At 41.7% G+C, this 17835-nt stretch overlaps 1 protein-coding gene across 2 annotated transcripts in view; it reads right to left on the reverse strand.

The window, feature by feature from the left end:
- Positions 1 to 587: 587 nt before the first annotated feature.
- LOC129704748 (guanine nucleotide-binding protein G(i) subunit alpha-2) overlaps positions 588 to 17835 on the reverse strand; it is a 201870-nt gene continuing 184622 nt past the window's right edge. For both annotated transcript variants that reach the window (XM_055648063.1, XM_055648064.1), the window contains exons 8-9: positions 8539 to 8749; positions 588 to 3794 (exon numbers count right to left, since the gene is read on the reverse strand). In XM_055648063.1, coding sequence (XP_055504038.1) covers positions 8559 to 8749 — 191 coding nt within the window. In that variant the 3' untranslated portion in view covers positions 588 to 3794; positions 8539 to 8558. The remainder of the gene's footprint in view (positions 3795 to 8538; positions 8750 to 17835) is intronic.

The raw sequence follows: 17835 nt of genomic DNA on the forward strand, positions 1-17835 counted from the left end.
TTACGTAAAATTGGTGAATTCAATGTTCATACCATTGGGTTAGAAGCTACCCAAGTGAAATATGAGGTGTTGCTCCTCTAGTTTGCGTGTGGCTTCATTCTGGCAAGGAGGCGGCCCAGGACAGAAAGGTCAATATGACAATGGGAAGAGGAGTTATCAATCGGGTGATCCAGTAGGCCTTGGCGGACTGAGCTCAAGTGTTAGACGAAACGGTTGCCTAGACTATGCTTCGGCTCGCTGAAATACTGGAGACCACGCCGGGAACAACGAATGCAGTAGATGTGGGTGGATGAGGTGCACTCGAACCTCTGTCTCACCTGGAAGTACTGCTACTGCTGGCTCCCTGGATGGAGGTGAGTGAGGAGGTGGAGGGGCAGGTGTTACATCTACTGTGATGCAGGTGAAAGAACCTGGAGAACGGGGTGGGAAGGCATAAGTGAATCAAGGAGTTGCGGAGGGGACGGGCTCTGCAGAATGTATATCGGCAGATTAGGAATGGGTACAATGTGTGGGGTGGCAACCATGAGAATGTTCTTCAAAAGGGAAACATCCCGGTGGAACAACAGCAGTAAACAAGACACAGCCGCTGCAATCCTACTAAAAAGTACTTTATTAATTTGGTCTTTTATTTGTTTTTACACCAGGTAACATATTGTAAGAAACAACGTGGTTGCAATACATTTGGCCTCAATACAAACTAAACTTAAATGTGGGTGTGTGTAAGTAACATTAAATGATGACAAGTAATAGTCAAATATTGTCAAATTGCAACCATTGGCCCACCCTGCCCCACCCAGCCTGCCCTGTGCCCAAAATGCTTAACATTACCATTAGGAAAGATGGTTGCATGTCATCCGAGTTAACACAACCCAAAAAGCTTGGCAAATATAACAAAACATTAAATGTTCTTCAACCTTCCTTCATGTACTTCAGCTTTCTCTCAGAATACAAATTTTCTATTATTATATTACCGAACAATTTCTACAGGATCTATAACGCAAGCTAAGAATTACTTCATTTTAAAAAAACGCAATAAGTGAAATGAAGGCCAAAGACAGCGTTAAAAGATTTTTCTGCACAATAAAGAATTACACATTGGAATAAAAATCAATGCATTCAAATTCTTTAAAACTGCATCACTTATTAAAATTATACTATTCAAAACCACCAAACATCTCAGACACAAATACAGTAATTCCTCTCTCCAATCAAGACTGTGGTTTGAATTAAAATGTATTTTGATGAGTCCACAATCAAATATGCTCCTTAAATTAGCTGCTCAAACTGCAGCGTCTAATCGCACATTTAATAATGAAAGCAGTACGATATGTTGCCTTTTGGATTGAAACGGTGGTGATCAGAGTTAAACTTTGAAATCTTTTGTTAAACAGAACAGAAATATTTACTTAGTATCTGGAATGTTAAAAGTGCTGCCATGTGAGGGATTTCATCTGGGTTTCTGATAATCTGTTAATCAGTCCCAATTTTGTGTTTAAATGGATGACTTTACATTAAACTTAATTTCATTAGCTACACATGACAGACTAAAATGGAATCTTTAAATCTAGAAACCCTAATTACATCCAAGTGAAGCCAAGCTGAAAACCTTCTTCTAAATTTACAGAAGTGAAACACTTAATGTTCATTTGTAACTAACAAGGAATAAATAGAGCTCGTTGCAGAGTTGGAATCGCCTGAGGAACCATGCTGAAACATCAAAAGCCCAGTATTAGTACTTACAACATGAAAGACACTTGCATTGTCTATGAAAGTTAACTGTCACAAAGAAAGCTTTTAGAAAGTTTACACAAACCGTTACAGCTGCTATCTATCTGCAGATCAGGGTCACAAGCATTTTTAATTATGCTTGGAGCTCAAAGCAAAGATTATACATACACAACACGCTGTAAAATGAGCAGGCAACTGTCAAGTAAAAGGCCATTGAAAGCTTCATTTTTTCAGGCACTGGGTATGACCACAGTATATGCAGCATATCCCAAATTGGTTATTATTTCAGAGGATTGCCAATCACACGATCTGACAATGATTCTGATAAATTGAGCGGTTGCAGGCAAAAGTAGTGCTCAATTGAACAAGAGGGATTAATGAATAATGACGGAAATATCTGTGAGCAAGGACTGTTGAATATCTGATATAAGGGAGCGAATTATACACAGAGGCACCCTTTGAGTCTCAAGCATAAGTTACAGCAAACAACAAACTGATCCATTACTATCATCAATTTGGAGGCAAAAAACAGCAAAGGGGTTTTCAATTTAGAGTAGTTCATGTGATGAGGAATTTCATCTATAGGACACCTATTGAGCTTGTGTATCATCTGACAGTGTGCATTGACATTATTGTGAGAGGTAGTGGGGAAGAAAAAGACTACTAAGGAACATTTTGCTCCAGTAATTCGATCTGAAACGGTTCAGATAATGGTTGTGTGCTGGCCAGAAGGCAGAATGCAAGGCCATTAGTTGACATCCATAGTGTTATGAGCCCTCAAAACCAGTCCATCTTCAGATACTTACTCCATTAACTGACAGACAGGCGAGATGAAACTTTACACTGAAGCTACCACATCCAACTATCGAAGATGGGGAGCAGACAACGGAAACCGTTAAGATTGGTCGCTAGAATAAGGAGAAATGATTTTGAAGAGAGCATTCCATGTCTGAATTGAGGATGAGGATCTGGCAGTGGTCAAAGACACAAATACAACAGAAAATTAACCAGATCAATGGGTCAGGATGGAAGTAGAATGGCATAGACGGTAGCTCGGCAATGGATTGACTAACCTCGTGAAAACAAATGGAGATTTGGGGAGGTTTTTTGAGATAAAAAAAAGAACTTTGAGAAGGGAGTTCATCATTAAATCATGTATAAGAAATTTTACTGCATTTAAAATCTGGACCAAGGACAAATCCGTCTTAGCACTTGGAATTAATGGTGTAAACAGAAATTTAATTTGGGACCAAACATTCTCACGTATAAAGTGAATAGACAAGCATCTAACAGGTCCTTTGCTCATAACACCTGTCATTTGGACAAGCCAAAATAAAGTGAACTGTTCCTATCACAACTTACATGGGACAGGGATGAAATAAAAACCAAAATAAGCAGAACCAAGTTTCAACTGTAAACAAAGTTATATTCAAGGCACAAAACTTACTGCAGCAAAATTCATATCAGTACATTGTAGGTTACTTACATTTTAAATATATGTTAAATGAATTTGCAGCTTCTTAGCTAATAGAGCCTTTCCCAAGCCATTTCTTAAAACACTTAAAATCATTAAGATAATGTATGCTAGTTGCGCAAATGAAAAGAAGACAGCTATAATTTACATGCAACTTGGCTGACAAACTAACTCTCTCACACACACAGGGATTTTTATTTGTGGACAGGAACACCAGTGGATTAATGACTTGTTTCTTTTTGTTAAGCCATTGTGTTTTATGGAACCATACTTAATTTCTTACATGCTCTACACAACCAAAATGCCCATTTAAACACACGGCATTCATATGTGACATAACTGAAGAATGGAGAATTGCAGCGGCACCAGCAAATATTTGCCAGGTGATACACCAAAACAAGGCATTTTTGTAAAAATAAAATTAATTAAATAGTACAAATGTTGCATTATCAGGGGATAGAAAGATTGGATAAGATTGTGATGCATGTATGGTCTTAAGTCTCTGGAAACAAAAGCAGTTAAAAGCAGAAAGCTGATTTTATTGATGCAGTCCTTCCTCTAGAATCCTCCACACCGTGCAGTTCAAGTAACTCTGAAAGAAAGCAAAAACATTAACTGCAAAGAGATGCAAAGTGGTCCAGTTTCATGGAGAATACACCATGCTTGTATGATACACCTGCGCAAACGTTTTTTGCGCAATGAACTCCGTGGAAATTTCCAGCTTCAAATTCTACTGCCCCACAAGATGGCAAGTGCACTAGATTTACATTGCCCTGAGCAACCCAACAACTCGGAAAGGCCCACAGACAAGTTAAAATGGGAAACATTCTATCGTATGAATAGCACAAACATCTCCAATGTCGTAAAGCAAATGTTATTTCCCTCATTCAGTAAATGTAAATCTAACGTGACTGCCAAGTTCTGCTTGTGCATCACTGGCCCTGAAGCCACTTGATTTATTTTGCAGGGCCAAGTAAGTAATGAAGAAACAGTAGGCAATATGAACTTTTCACTGCAGGGAATGTTTTATTTTCAAGGGTTCCATATTTCAGGCTCAAGGCAATAATGCTGTTCATACACAAGCACCAGCAACATTACTTGTCATTGAGCTGAACGATTTCCCAGGGATTGTGGCTTAAAGCCCTTTGTTGTTGGGGTTAAAATCTGATGTTTATAATTTCCACCTTTAACAAATAAATTGTGATGACTGTCACAGCTTCAACTAAATCTACTGAGACTACACTCCTGGATGGTTATTCACAGTAGGATTGGACAACACAGTGGTGCAGCGGTAGAGTTATTGCCTTACAGCGCCAGAGACTAGGGATCGATCCTGACTACAGGTGCTGGCTGTATGGATTTTGTATGTATTCTCTGTGACTGAGTCGGGTTACTTCGGGTCTTTCGGTTTTCTCCTACATTACAGTTTGCAGGTTAATTGGCTTCTGTAAATTTTTAAAAGGTGTAGGATAGATCTAGTGTACGGGGTGATCGCTGGTTGCCGTGAACTTGGTTGGCCGAAGGACCTGTTTCCAGGCTGTATCTCTAAACTAAACCACTGTTGATTAATCCCAACAATCCTGCTCTACTGTACACTTCAGGTGCCAACACTGATCACTGCTCCACTGGCATCAGTGGAATCATCAATCCTGTGAACGCGTGGCTTTTGTCCCGGTGCTTCAGTTTCCTCCCACATCCCAAAGCTGTGCATATTTGTAGGTTAATTGGCTTCTGTAAATTGTGCCTCGTGTGTAGGATAAAACTAGTGTACCAATGATCATTAGTCAGTATGGACTCAGTGAGCCGAAGGGCTGTTTCCACACTGTACCTCTAAACTAAACTGAACTAAGAGAGACATGGCTATGCAGGGAATGGAATGATATGCATCATGTGTAGGCAGAAGGAATTATTTTAATTTGGCATCATTTCGCACACTAGCACTATCCTACACACTAGGAACAATTTACATGTATACCGAGCTAATTACCCTACAAACCTGTATGCCTTTGGAGTGTGGGAGGAAACAGGAGAAAAACCACGCAGGCCATGGGGAGAATGTACAAACTCGGTACAGACAGCTCCCGTAGTCAGGATCAAATCCAGGTCTCTGGCGCCGTAAGGCAGCAACTCTACTGCTGCGCCACCTTGCAGTAAGGAAGTCCAAGTCAATATAGAGAAAGTTAAAGTTTTGTGCCTATCTTCAGTACTTGATGCTAATTTGTTCTTTGGTATACGAGAATATGCATGTTTGTTAAAAATATTAGAACTTGGCTTTCCAAATACCAAAATCAGAGATAATTAAAATGTTACCGCTCAGAAACAGGTCATTTATTCAAAATCGGGTATGCGTTCAGCAGCTAAAAACACACCATCCTGCGCATTTTCCTTTCTTCTCTCCCATTCTTTAATATTCCATTTAAAGCACTTTTTTTTTTTTAAGTTGAACATTTTATTTCAACTGTGATATAAAATTGCAAATTACATCCATCTGTGAACATTAATCTAATGTAAAATTAATTAAATTTTATACTGCCTCCATATAGCAAATTGTTATCAACAATCTGCTAAGTACTTTGTCATAATCTTAAAGACATTGTTATATTTCTACTGAGAAAAGTTCTAACATTTAAATCTTTTTCACCACTTTTACTAAAGATAGAGCACAGCAAGCATTTCCAACACATTTTTAATACCTTTTATGAAAGTAATCAAGAACTACATAAAATATGTCCACTGATCCCTACCCAAGAATTATAACATTAGTTTTCTGCATTATAGAATATTTTAAATTCTCATCCAAATTCTCCTTTGCCATCATGCACTCTTCCCAACTCTGTAACCTCAGTCAAAACATAATGCCCACTTCAGAGCATTACAAGAATGAATCATTACAAACTATAAATAGACTGGCACTGCTTTATAAACTCCATGGAATAATAAACTATTTGCCAATTACTTAGGTTTCAAGATCACCAAAGTAATTACGCCTTCATGTTCATCATGGTACCAAGTACAACGACCAATTCACATTTATTCTCTGCTGCATACCATGGCTTTTTTTCATTCATTCAAGGGAAGTGGGCTTCAAAGGCTGAGCCGATATTTATTTAATTGCCCATCACTAGTTGCCCTTGAGAAGGTGGTGGTGAGCAGCTTTCTTGAACTGCAGTCCTTGAGGTGTGGGTATTTCTACAATGCTGTTAGCATATATCTCCAAGTCAGGATGGTATGGGACTTGGAGGGCAGCTTCCAAGTCATGGTGTTCCTGCGTTCTTGCTGCCCTTGTCCTTCGAGGTGCTTGAGGTCGGGGGTACGGAAGGTGATGTTTAAAAGGTTGAGTTGAATTGCTGTACGACGTGCCGTAGACGGTACAATTGTGCGTCAGTGATGGACTCTGCGAAAGGTTTCGATGGGGTGCCTATCACGTAGGCTGTGATCACCTGTATGGCGTCGAGCTTTCTGAGTGTTGAATTTTGGAGTTATTGAAGGTGCAGTCATCTACACAAGCTGAGAGTATTGCATCACACTCCTGACTTGAGCCTTGTAGATGGTGAACAGGCTTTATAGACAATAGACAATAGGTGCAGGAGTAGGCCATTCGGCCTTTCGAGCCAGCCCCGCCATTCAAAGTGATCATGGCTGATCATCCCTAAACAGTACCCCGTTCCTGCCTTTTCCCCATATCCCCTGACTCCGCTATCTTTAAGAGCCCTATCCAGCTCGCTCTCTTGAAAGCATCCACATAACCTGCCTCCACCGCTCTCTGAGGCAGAGAATTCCACACACTCACAACTCTCTGTGAGAAAAAGTGTTTCCTCGTCTCCGTTCTAAATGGCTTACCCCTGATTCTTAAACTGTGGTCCCTGGTTCTGGACTCCCCCAACATCGGGAACATGTTTCCTGCCTCCAGCGTGTCCAAACCCTTAACAATCATATATGTTTCAATAAGATGCCCTCTCATCCTTGTAAACTCCAGAGTGTACAAGCCCAGCTGCTCCATTCTCTCAGCATATGACAGTCCCGCCATCCCGGGAATTAACCTTGTAAACCTACGCTGCACTCCCTCAATAGCAAGAATGTCCTTCCTCCAATTAGGGGACCAAAACTGCACACAATACTCCAGGTGTGGTCTCATTAGGGCTCTGTACAACTGCAGAAGGCTTTGGGGTGTTAGGAGTTGAGTTACTTACCATACAATTCCTAGCCTTTGACCATTATATGGCTACTCCAGTTCAGTGTCTTGTCAATTGTAACCACCAGGATATTCATAAGTTATAGGAGCAGAATTCGGTTCAAGTCTACTCCGCCATTCAATCATGGCGGATCTATCTTTCCCTCTCAACTTCGTTCTCCTGCTATAAAGCCTGACACCCAGACTGATCAAGAGTCTGTCAATCTCTGCCTTAAAAACATCCATTGACTTGGGCTCCTCAGCCTTCTTTAGCAATGAATTCCAGATTCATCACCCTCCTGACTAAAGAAATTCCTCATAATTTCCTTTCTAAAGGTACATCTTTTTATTCTGAGGCATTTGGTCCTCGACTCTCCCTCGAAACATCCTGTCCACATCCACTCTATCCAAGCCTTTCGCTATTCGGTAAGTTTCATAGAGGTCCCCCTTCAGTCTTTCCGCTGACTGGGTAGTACGCAACAAAAAGCTTTTCACCGCACCTCGGTGCATGCGATAACAAACCAAACTAACTATCCCTTCCATCACTTTGCGGACGATTGAGATGCACTAAAGGGGTGGCAATTTTCTGTTTGCTCTGACATCTTACAAATAGTTGGAAACTTATTGAAATAAGTGAAAGCGAGAGAGAATATTTTCCCGGTTTCCACACCCCTAATACCCTCTACCTGCAGAATATCAGATGTGTTGAAAGGTCACTGTGAAACTTCATTTCTTTCTCCACGGATGCAAGCTGGATCTGCTGAGCTTCTCGGGCATTTTGTTTTATTTTGCATTTCCACCCTTCAATTTTGCATTCAATTTCTTCTTGTCATTTAAAATAAAAATTAATTACAGCCAAGGAGCTATCTGGAACAACTGCCGAGTCCAAAAGTGCAGGGAAGCTGAGACGTCAGTTTCAATTAGTTCTTTCCTACACATCAATTATTAACACATCCATTTTCGGTGACTGATTACAACATAATCATTCATCACCATAGCAGCAACGTACATACACTTGAAGGGGCAGTTCCCTGACTGGAATCACCAAATATTTAAGTGGCTGAAAGGATGTTGAAATTAACTGGAAACAGTGATATTTCTTTTTTGAAAGCTTATGGGAAAATAACTAACCCGATCTGGCAGGCGTAAGAATCAAGAAGCTCACCTTCATCCTCACTTAAGTTCTTAGAAGAGGCCACAATCCTTCAAGTTATTCTTGATAATGACATCGGTGACGGCATCAAAAACAAATTGCACGTTCTTTGTGTCGGTGGCACATGTAAAGTGTGTGTAGATTTCCTTGGTGTCCTTCCGCTTATTTAGGTCTTCAAATTTGGTCTGGATGTAACCAGCAGCTGCATCATACTCATTTGCCCCTGTGTTCAAAGGAAAGAGTTAGTGAGTCACGTGTAAAGCAGTAAGGGTCAAGATGTCTGAAATCCATGACCTCCAGGTTCAGGAAAAGTGTCTTCCCACCAACCATCAGGCTATTGAACACTACTAAGGGTTTCAACCCAAAACATCATCATTCCTTCTCTCCAGAGATGCTGCCTGTCCCATTGAGTTACTCCAGCATTGTGTGTCTATCTTCACTGCTAATGCAAACTCGATTTCAAACTACAAACTGCAATGGTTGCACAAGGGACATCGGGTTTGTATGCTGTCTTGCACTGATAATTGTTTTTTTTTAATTTACTGAACTTTTTTTGTTTGTTTTATTCTGGTATCTATAAAGTATTGCCTTTACAACCCTGTTGTGCTGTTGCAATTTAAGAATGTTATCGTTCCATTTTGGTAGTGATGTGGGATATTCTGAAAAATTATAGGAAAGACGAGTAGTTTATGTGTTCAACCCAAGAGATTATCCACTGGGAAGCACAATGGGGAAAAACGCCAACACTGTCTGTGAGGAGGATGTTAGGAGAGGCGATAAATAGATTCATTAGGTGTAAATTTCGCATGGGTCCTTTATTGCACCCATTTGTTAGGTAAATGGAGGAATTGTTTTCCAATGACAAGCAACTGGAGGTTGCAAGTTGATCAATGGCAAATTGTTTCAAAGATGTAAAATCCACATATAACCATTGTGTTGTGGGAATATAAAAATGCGGTGGGTGTTACCAATCTTTGAAACACTTTGGGTTCTCCCAGAGCCACTGTTAGGCCTTGAATAAACATACTTGTTTGAAAAGCGAACCACTGCCCGATGAGATGTTGTGTGTGTCTGTTCCTATCTCAGCAGTAATTAAGAGGGCAACTGGGTCCCACGAGAAGCCAGACTCGGGGTTCAGGTTAAACACAAAATTCCCTCCAACAGTATATATGACAATTAAACACTATTGAGTATTAACATTTGCTTCAAATCTCAAAGTATTCCTCAAACACAATCTGGAAAATTATTACTTAACTCTTCAAAGTGTCCGGTTTACCAGCAATTGGGCACACATATCTGAAACTATTTTGGAAAAGAGCAAGTAGGAGATTCTGCATGTTGCTGAATAGCTACATTAAAGATCTACAAGAGGACGGTGGAGAGCATACTGGGCACACCATGGTCTAGTTCAGTAACTCAAATGTGTAAGACTGTATGAGGTTGCATGATGTGGTAGACAATGACCCTGTCCAACAAGGGCATTGACGTCCCCACCACCAAAGGGATCTATCAATTCAAGAACCCAGCTGATATCAAACTCTCACACTGCCCTGGCCACACTCTTACTTAGCTGCTACCATCGTGAAGGTGATACAAGAGCCCAAGAACCATTACCTCTAGGTTGAAGAGCAGCTTATTCTGATCAACCATCAGGTTTTGAACCATAGTGTTCAACCCACATCTCAGCACTAAGCTACTATTGACGGTACAAGGGTTGCACTACCTGCTTTGGCTTGCGTTATTCTAGTCTGATTAGTTCAAGTTTAAGTTCGCGTTTATTGTCACAGTGAAATTTGAGTTATCATACAGCCATACTAAGTGAAAAGCCACATAAGCTACTATGTGGAACAGCTGGTGAATTGGTGCAGCAGGAACAACCTTCTCCTAAATGTGAACAAAACCAAGGAGATTGTCGTCGATTTCAGAAGGAAAATTCAGCCCAGTCACACTCCACTTTGCATCAACAACTCAGCAGTGGAGCAGGTGAAAAGCATCAAGTTCCTGGGGGTGCATATAACGGACACCTTAAACTGGTCCACAAACATTACATCTCTGGCAAAACGGGCACAGCAGCGGTTGTACTTCCTCCGCAGGTTGAGAAGTTTACACCTCCACCCTCCCATCCTCGCCACTTTCTACAGAAGCACAATTGAGTCGGTCATGACCAGCTGCATCTCCACGTGGTGCGGCAGCTGTACAGCTGCGGACTGGAAGTGCCTTCAGAGAGTGGTGAGGACAGCGGAAAAAATCACTGGGACTTCTCTTCCTTCCATCATGGACATGGGGTACAAGCGCTGTCTGAGTAGAGCTAAGGGCATTATCAGAGCCCCCACACACCCACAATTTGGACTGTTCATACTGCTTAACTCTGGGAGGAGGTACCGCAGCATGAAGAGCGGGACAACCAGGTTCTGCAACAGCTTCATCCCCCAGGCCATAAGATTACTGAACAATCAAAAAAACCGAGGCTAGAACTTTTAAAATATCGTCACTTTTAAAAACTTTTTAATATATATTTATTTTACAGAACCATGCGCATGACGCATTTTTATGGACGCACCTGGAACTTTTAACTTTTAACTGATTTTTGGAGAGTAAAATGCAACAAAATTTCGTTCAAGGTGCACTGTGTCTAGGTGTATATCTGAATGACAATAAAGTTTCATTCATTCATTCATTCATTCATTCATAAAATAAACATAAACATCCACCACAGTGAATCCACATTCCTCACTGTGATGGAAGGCAATAAAGTCATCTTCCTCCTTTGTTCACCCATAGTCGAGGCCCTTGAACCCCATGCAGTCGCCGCTGCCGACGGTCCAAGCCCTCTCGTCGGGATGGTCAAAACTCCGGAGTCGGGATGGATCGGAACACTCCGCGGCATGGAGCTCATCAGTCGTCCTCTTCTTACCGGAGTCCGCGGCTTCACGGTGTGTAAAGTCCACAGGCCCCGCGGTCGGACTCCACTGGCGACCCTCGGCAAAGGATCGCAGCTCCCGATGTGGAAGTCCGCGCCACGCCCGCGGCTTGAAGCTCCGGGCTTGTCTCCAGAAAAGGCCGCACCACTCCACGTTGTAGGCCGCAGGGGGGGGGGACGGAGATGCAAGATGGAGAAAAATCGCATCTTCGTTGAGGTAAGTGACTGAAAAAAGTTTCCCCTGATTTCCCCCCCCCCCCAAAACCCCCCACATAAAACAAACCAAGAAACATTAAATCATACTTTTAAATACTTAAAGTAATAAAAACAGAGTGGGGACTGACAGACTGTTGGCGAGCATAGCTGATAATTTATTGTATTACTGTTTATCATTTATCTATTTGTCGCATTGTTACATTAATGTGTCTGTAAAAGTTGCAGCAAGATTTCCATTACCCTGTTTTGAGTAGATAGTAACCACTTGACTAAAAAACCGGAACAATTAAATTCTTACTCACTGCACAATTCCTGTCACATTATTTACACCAACAACAATAAATGTACAGGTACAACATCAATTTTCCAGCATCCTTGGTTCCAGAGCCTTGTAGGATGATCCATTTTGCCAGACCAACATAATAATAATAATAATAATTCTACAGTGCTCTTCTAACCCCTCCCATGTCTATAAAGCACCATGGAGTGCTAGAAACATAAATAAAGAATTAACAAGTAACAAGGAAATAAACAATGAACTCTTTCAGGACGGAGGCCCATGTCCCAAAATAGCGGGTACCACATGCAATGCTCTTGTAATTTAGTCCGGATTGAAGGAGGTGCCAAACCACCAGTTGCCGGAAAATCAGTTGACTTTCAAGGAGGAGAAAATGCAAGAGATTAAGGGGCACAGAAGGGTTGATAAATCCCCCACGTCGGATGAGAACTCGCCAGGTTGCTAAGGAAGACAGGGAAGGAGACAACGGAGTGAAGACTGAGATTTTTGCATCTCTAATAGCCACAAGTGAAATGCCAGTAGATTGGACGAAAGCTAATGTTGTTCCTTTATTTAAGAAAGGCAGGATAAACTAGGTACCTAAAAGCCTTTTCCTTCAGTTGCATCTATCCTGCACTCCAATTTTCAGGAGAAATGAAGATGCATAAAGTTGCGTCCACTCAGCAAAAAATGAGGCTTCAGATTGAACATCTGCTGTTCAGTCTGAAGGGTGCAAACTCGAAACGTCACCTATCCATGTTCTCCAGGAATGCTACCAGACCCGCTCAGTTACTCCAGCATTTTGTGTCTTTCCTTGGTAAACCAGCATCGACAGTTCATTGTTTCTACATCAGAATTTCAAGCAATTACAATAAATGGGCCAATATAGATGTACGGCTCAACATAGCGACACTGACCCCATTAGACAAAAGCAGTGAGATGGTATCTGACCATGGCAACTGAGAACTGGTATGCTTTGTTGTGTGTTTTGACAAATGAGGCTTGTGCCAGCATTATGTGAAGCAACACAATGCAGGCGGTGAAGCAGTGCCAAGCTAAATGGCGGTGTAGTCGTACCAAGCTAATACACTGCAGCTATTCTTCAGGTTCAGAGAAAGTCACCTCACATCGCCACAACAAGAATCAAGCTCTGCTCTACATAATGAATAACCCTGCCTGTCTCCCCTCCTTCCAGCTGAATTTTCCTTTGCAAGCTTGCAGAGTTTGACCCTCTGAAGCCTGAAGCCAAGTACACACATGGGATTAATCACAGACCGAACTTTTAGATTACTTCAGAGCAATGTCACAAGCTGTTTCTCAATTTCATCTCATTCTTGTCACCAAATGGAAGCTTCAGGTCACCAAGTTAAACCACTTACTGGATATTTACCCAAAGACTCATTTATTTTTCATTTTGACAGAAGCTTTAATTTAAAAATTAAGTGTGGTCCCAGGATTGTATCGAACCTACAAAGGAGAACAGGAATAGCCCTTGCACACTACTGTGCTTGCTCTGCCATTCAATAAGATCACGATTGATTAGCTTCCTCAGCACCACATTTCTGCATCAACCCTCAGTTCCCTTAAAATCTATCGATCTGTAGCTTGAATTTATGCAGCAACTGAACTTCCACAACCCTCTGGGATAGAGAATTCCAAATATTCAGCGATCTCTGGGTGAAGACATTTCTATACACATTAATCCTGAATAGCCCAATCCTTATTTAGGTACAGATACTCCCTGTTTCCAGACACAAGTATGAAAAAGTCTGAAGAAGGGTCCTGACCTGAAACATCACCTGTCCACATCCTCCAGAGATAATACCTTACTTCAGCAGCGTATGCTCCACATAAGCAAGGAAAACATGAATTCCACATCAACCCCATCTATCCCTGGGTGAGGTCTGCACATTTCCACAAGATTGCCCTCTGATTTTCTAGACTAGAAAGTAAAGGCCGAGTCTGCCAAATCTCTCCTCACAGAATGGACCATCCATGTCAGAAATTAACTCCATAAACCTTCATTCCAGTCCCTCCACGGCAGATTTTCCAATATGTTGTCTCACCTGGTCCCCACACAATTCCAAGATGTCTTCTTTTGTCCTCAAATTCTCTTTCAATTAGTCAAACACATTAAATAATTGCTGAACGTGCATGATAATTTATGACTTGGGCACAAGGCCACCAAAGCCTCTCTGAACACCAACATTTTAACAACCTCTCACCACATCAGGTCAACGGGCCTTAATGGCCAGGTTAAGAACTCTGCGCTTACAACAAATGGGACTTGAAAATGCCGCCAAACCTGGCGACTCTGCTATACCGTCTCAGTATACTACTTCTACACACTTGTATTGTATCTTAGATATATTTGTGTACAGTAATACTTGTACTGAACCGATTGCAAAAACAAATTTCACCGTACTTTGGTAACTATATGGAGACATAAGGCTTTACAGGCTCAATCTTGCTGGATTCTTCGGTACAACACAAAGTGCTAGAGTAACTCAGCAAGCCAGGTAGCATCTGTGAAGGGATTTGGACAGGCAATGTTTTGGGTCGGGACCCTTCATCAGTGCACAGCGTTTTTATGGAGTGAGCCAAATTACCGCAGATCATTTTGGAGAGTTGCTCACATAATGGTAGAAATCCTGAACTACCTGAGAAGACCTTGCTGCTATCATTCTAACTGCTCTGACGCAAGGTTCTGTCAGCTGAGGAGCCACATTTACCAGCAGTTTTGCTGAGAAATTAGGGTACAAATTCAGTGATTAAATTCATTTCAATGCAGAAGCAACTCCAAGGAAAATGAAATGAGTCAATTCAAATGTGCTTAACTCTTAAACTTCCGTTATTTTTGGGCAGTATATGTGGAGGGAATGAGCAGACGATGTTTCGGGCCGGGTTCCTTCTTCAGACTGAAGAAGCGTATTGAGCCAAAATGTCATCTGTTCATTTCCCTCTACAGAACCTATAGGGCATAAAATGATGTTGTTAGAAAATAAATAAGTGTCTTGCACTGGCAGAATGGCTAGAGGTGATGAATGGTTTACTCCTGTATTAAAGCCATTTCACCATACAGGAGGGATGACGTCAACATTATACAACCAGTGGGGAGCAGACAAGGCCACAGTGCTAGTCTTTATCCATTGTGCATCTCTACACAGAAGCTTATATCCATCCACAGATAAACTGCACAATGTGAACACTAAGCAGCTATTACCACTGTGCATTGTATATTATATTAATATCAGAGACTTCCAAAACAGGCTCTTAGCCAGGTGATTATGATGACACTGCAACAATTAGCCCTTTTCCAAAATGCAAACTATTTACATTAGTGCACAAGAAGTTATTAACGATTCTATTATGCATGGGAGATAGAAACCACCCTATTGATCCAATGATTTTTAATAATGTTCATCTAATAGCGGCTGGGTAATGTTGCCCATTATTAATGATGCAGAGATATCATCTGACTAGCACAGCTGCATGAACATAGTGCCTTCAATGCAGATTAAGAATATTTTTTGGTACAATTCATACATGATAACTGCATTTATTCAGTCGTTTTCAGAATAATGACATAATTGAAACTAAACACAAAGGCAAGTTCAAGGGAAAGATTAAGAAATCAGTGAAAATGCCGATGCATTCAGAAGTTGCTGCATTTCCTGCATTGCAACACTTTTTAAGTGCTTACTTGCACATATACCACTTGGGACTCCAAGAGCTTGTGCGAAGGGCTTTATAAATATAGTACAGTTTTAAAAAGAGCAACATTAATGAACATAGTGGCAAACAATGTATGTATGGAGAGGGAGGAAGTGACCCCGTCTATGCCGGCAATACCATTGGCATCAAACACACAGGATGCAGAAGCAAATCTATCTCAACATAATGCAGGTCCACCATCAATGTTCTGGCAACTGATTGTCTGACACCTTCTTTCATCCGTACAAAATTACAAGACTTACTTGAAATCCTCCCTCTACAGACCCCCTGAAAATCTGGCACCTAGGCTGGGTGAGGTGACCGATCTCAACCTCATCGGCATATGTGCGGCTTATCGGCGGGTTGAATTTGCCGTTCCCATAGCCTACTTCCGAGACCGACTTTATGGGCTGGTATCTCGGGTCCGCTCTGGTACAGTTCGACTCCCCTCTGTGTTCGTCACCTCAGTTGGTCTGGAAAAACGGATAATCCCGAAAGGCTCTGGAACCAAGGGTGTCGGAAAATCTGTGGTGGACCTGCACTTACATTTAGATTATGCCATTCACATCCCCATGTTTAGTTTAGTTTAGAGATACAGCGCGGAATCAGGCCCTTCGGCCCACCAAGTTCGGACTGAGCAGCGATCCCCGCACATTAACACTATCCTACACACACTAGGGACAATTTACACATACACCAAGCCAATTAACCTACATACTTGTACGTCTTTGGAGTGTGGGAGGAAACTAAAGATCTCAGAGAAAACCCACGCGGTCATGGGGAGAACATACAAACTCCGTACACACAGCACCCATAGTAGAGATCAAACCTGGGTCTCCGGCGCTGCAAGCGCTGGAAGGCAGCAACTCTACCGCTGCACCACTGTGGCCGTGTCTCCCTAAAACTACCACTAGCTGTGACTGTAGAAACTCTTAGGGCATGTGGATAACATTATGACCAACTAGTTGTTTCAGGCCAAGGAGGTCCTGCCTGGCCTTGTTGGAAGACTTGAAATTTCTTTTGTGTTAATAGTTTTGCTATTTTGAAAATGGACACGAACCTAATTCAGATGAGATAGCTCGGACTAATATGGGATGCTTCTTAGTGCCCACAAAGAAGCGTCTGTTTATTGCAAGTTCAATAAGAGACCAATTAACTGCTAGAATTAAGGTTAGCCACGAGTACTTCAGGTCAGGAATTCACTCAAATGGAAGCTTGGTTTCAATTGCTCTTGGCATTAGAAAGCCCGATCCAGACAATACAACAGCTTATTGCAATTTAACCCACTCTGTACAAATCCTGAAATCAGAAACTGCACAATCATGAATTTAATTAAATTGCCAGCGCTGAAACCAATCTCAAGTTTAAAGTGGTATTGATTGCAAATTGCAGGCAATAACTAAGATAACCAGAAGCAAAGTACAGTGTAAGATCTGTGGGAAAGTGACACAGCCAACTTGTGCATCACACAGCAGCCACATGTTGTGTAATAGGTGGTGTTCACTGCTTGATGGCCCTTAATGATGGCGGCTCTAAGTTTCCATGGAAAAGGTGGGAAAACCATAGCCCACTGGTGAATCTGTATCTTTAACTGAATGCAACAGTCATGTGCATTGTGGACTCTTACTCTTACAGGCACAGTGGTAGACTTGGTGCCTTTTAGCACCAAGGAACCCGAGTTTGATGTTGACTACAGGTGCTGTCTGTACAGGGTTTGTACATTCTCCCTGTGACCTCGTGGGTTTTCTCCGGGTACTCCAGCTTCCACTCACATTCCAAAGAATGCAGGTAAAATGCAGGGACTATTGCAACGTTTCAGAAACAGTTAGACAAGTACATGCATAGGATAGCAGGTCAAGCAGCACCAACAGAAAGTTAAACTGGATCAATGCTGATTCATTAAACCAAAGCATCAGCTGTTTCTCTCCACACTGAGGCCCTTGACCTGCTGAGTGCATCTTGCATTCTGATTACTTGTTTAGATTCCCAGCGTCCACAGTTTCCAGCGGCAGCCTTATGGAGAGACCTGTGCGACAGTTGCACCATGACCTACAACTCTTTCTGGAACGATGATGGACGGAACAGAATGTCCTTTTTCAGATTTACCAATCACAATGTGCAAGTATAATTTGAACATTTACAAATTAAACCCAATATCAACCGAGCATAATTTGCAAGGGGT

The sequence above is a fragment of the Leucoraja erinacea genome, chromosome 16 (assembly GCF_028641065.1).
Source record: "Leucoraja erinacea ecotype New England chromosome 16, Leri_hhj_1, whole genome shotgun sequence".
NCBI lineage: Eukaryota > Metazoa > Chordata > Chondrichthyes > Rajiformes > Rajidae > Leucoraja > Leucoraja erinaceus.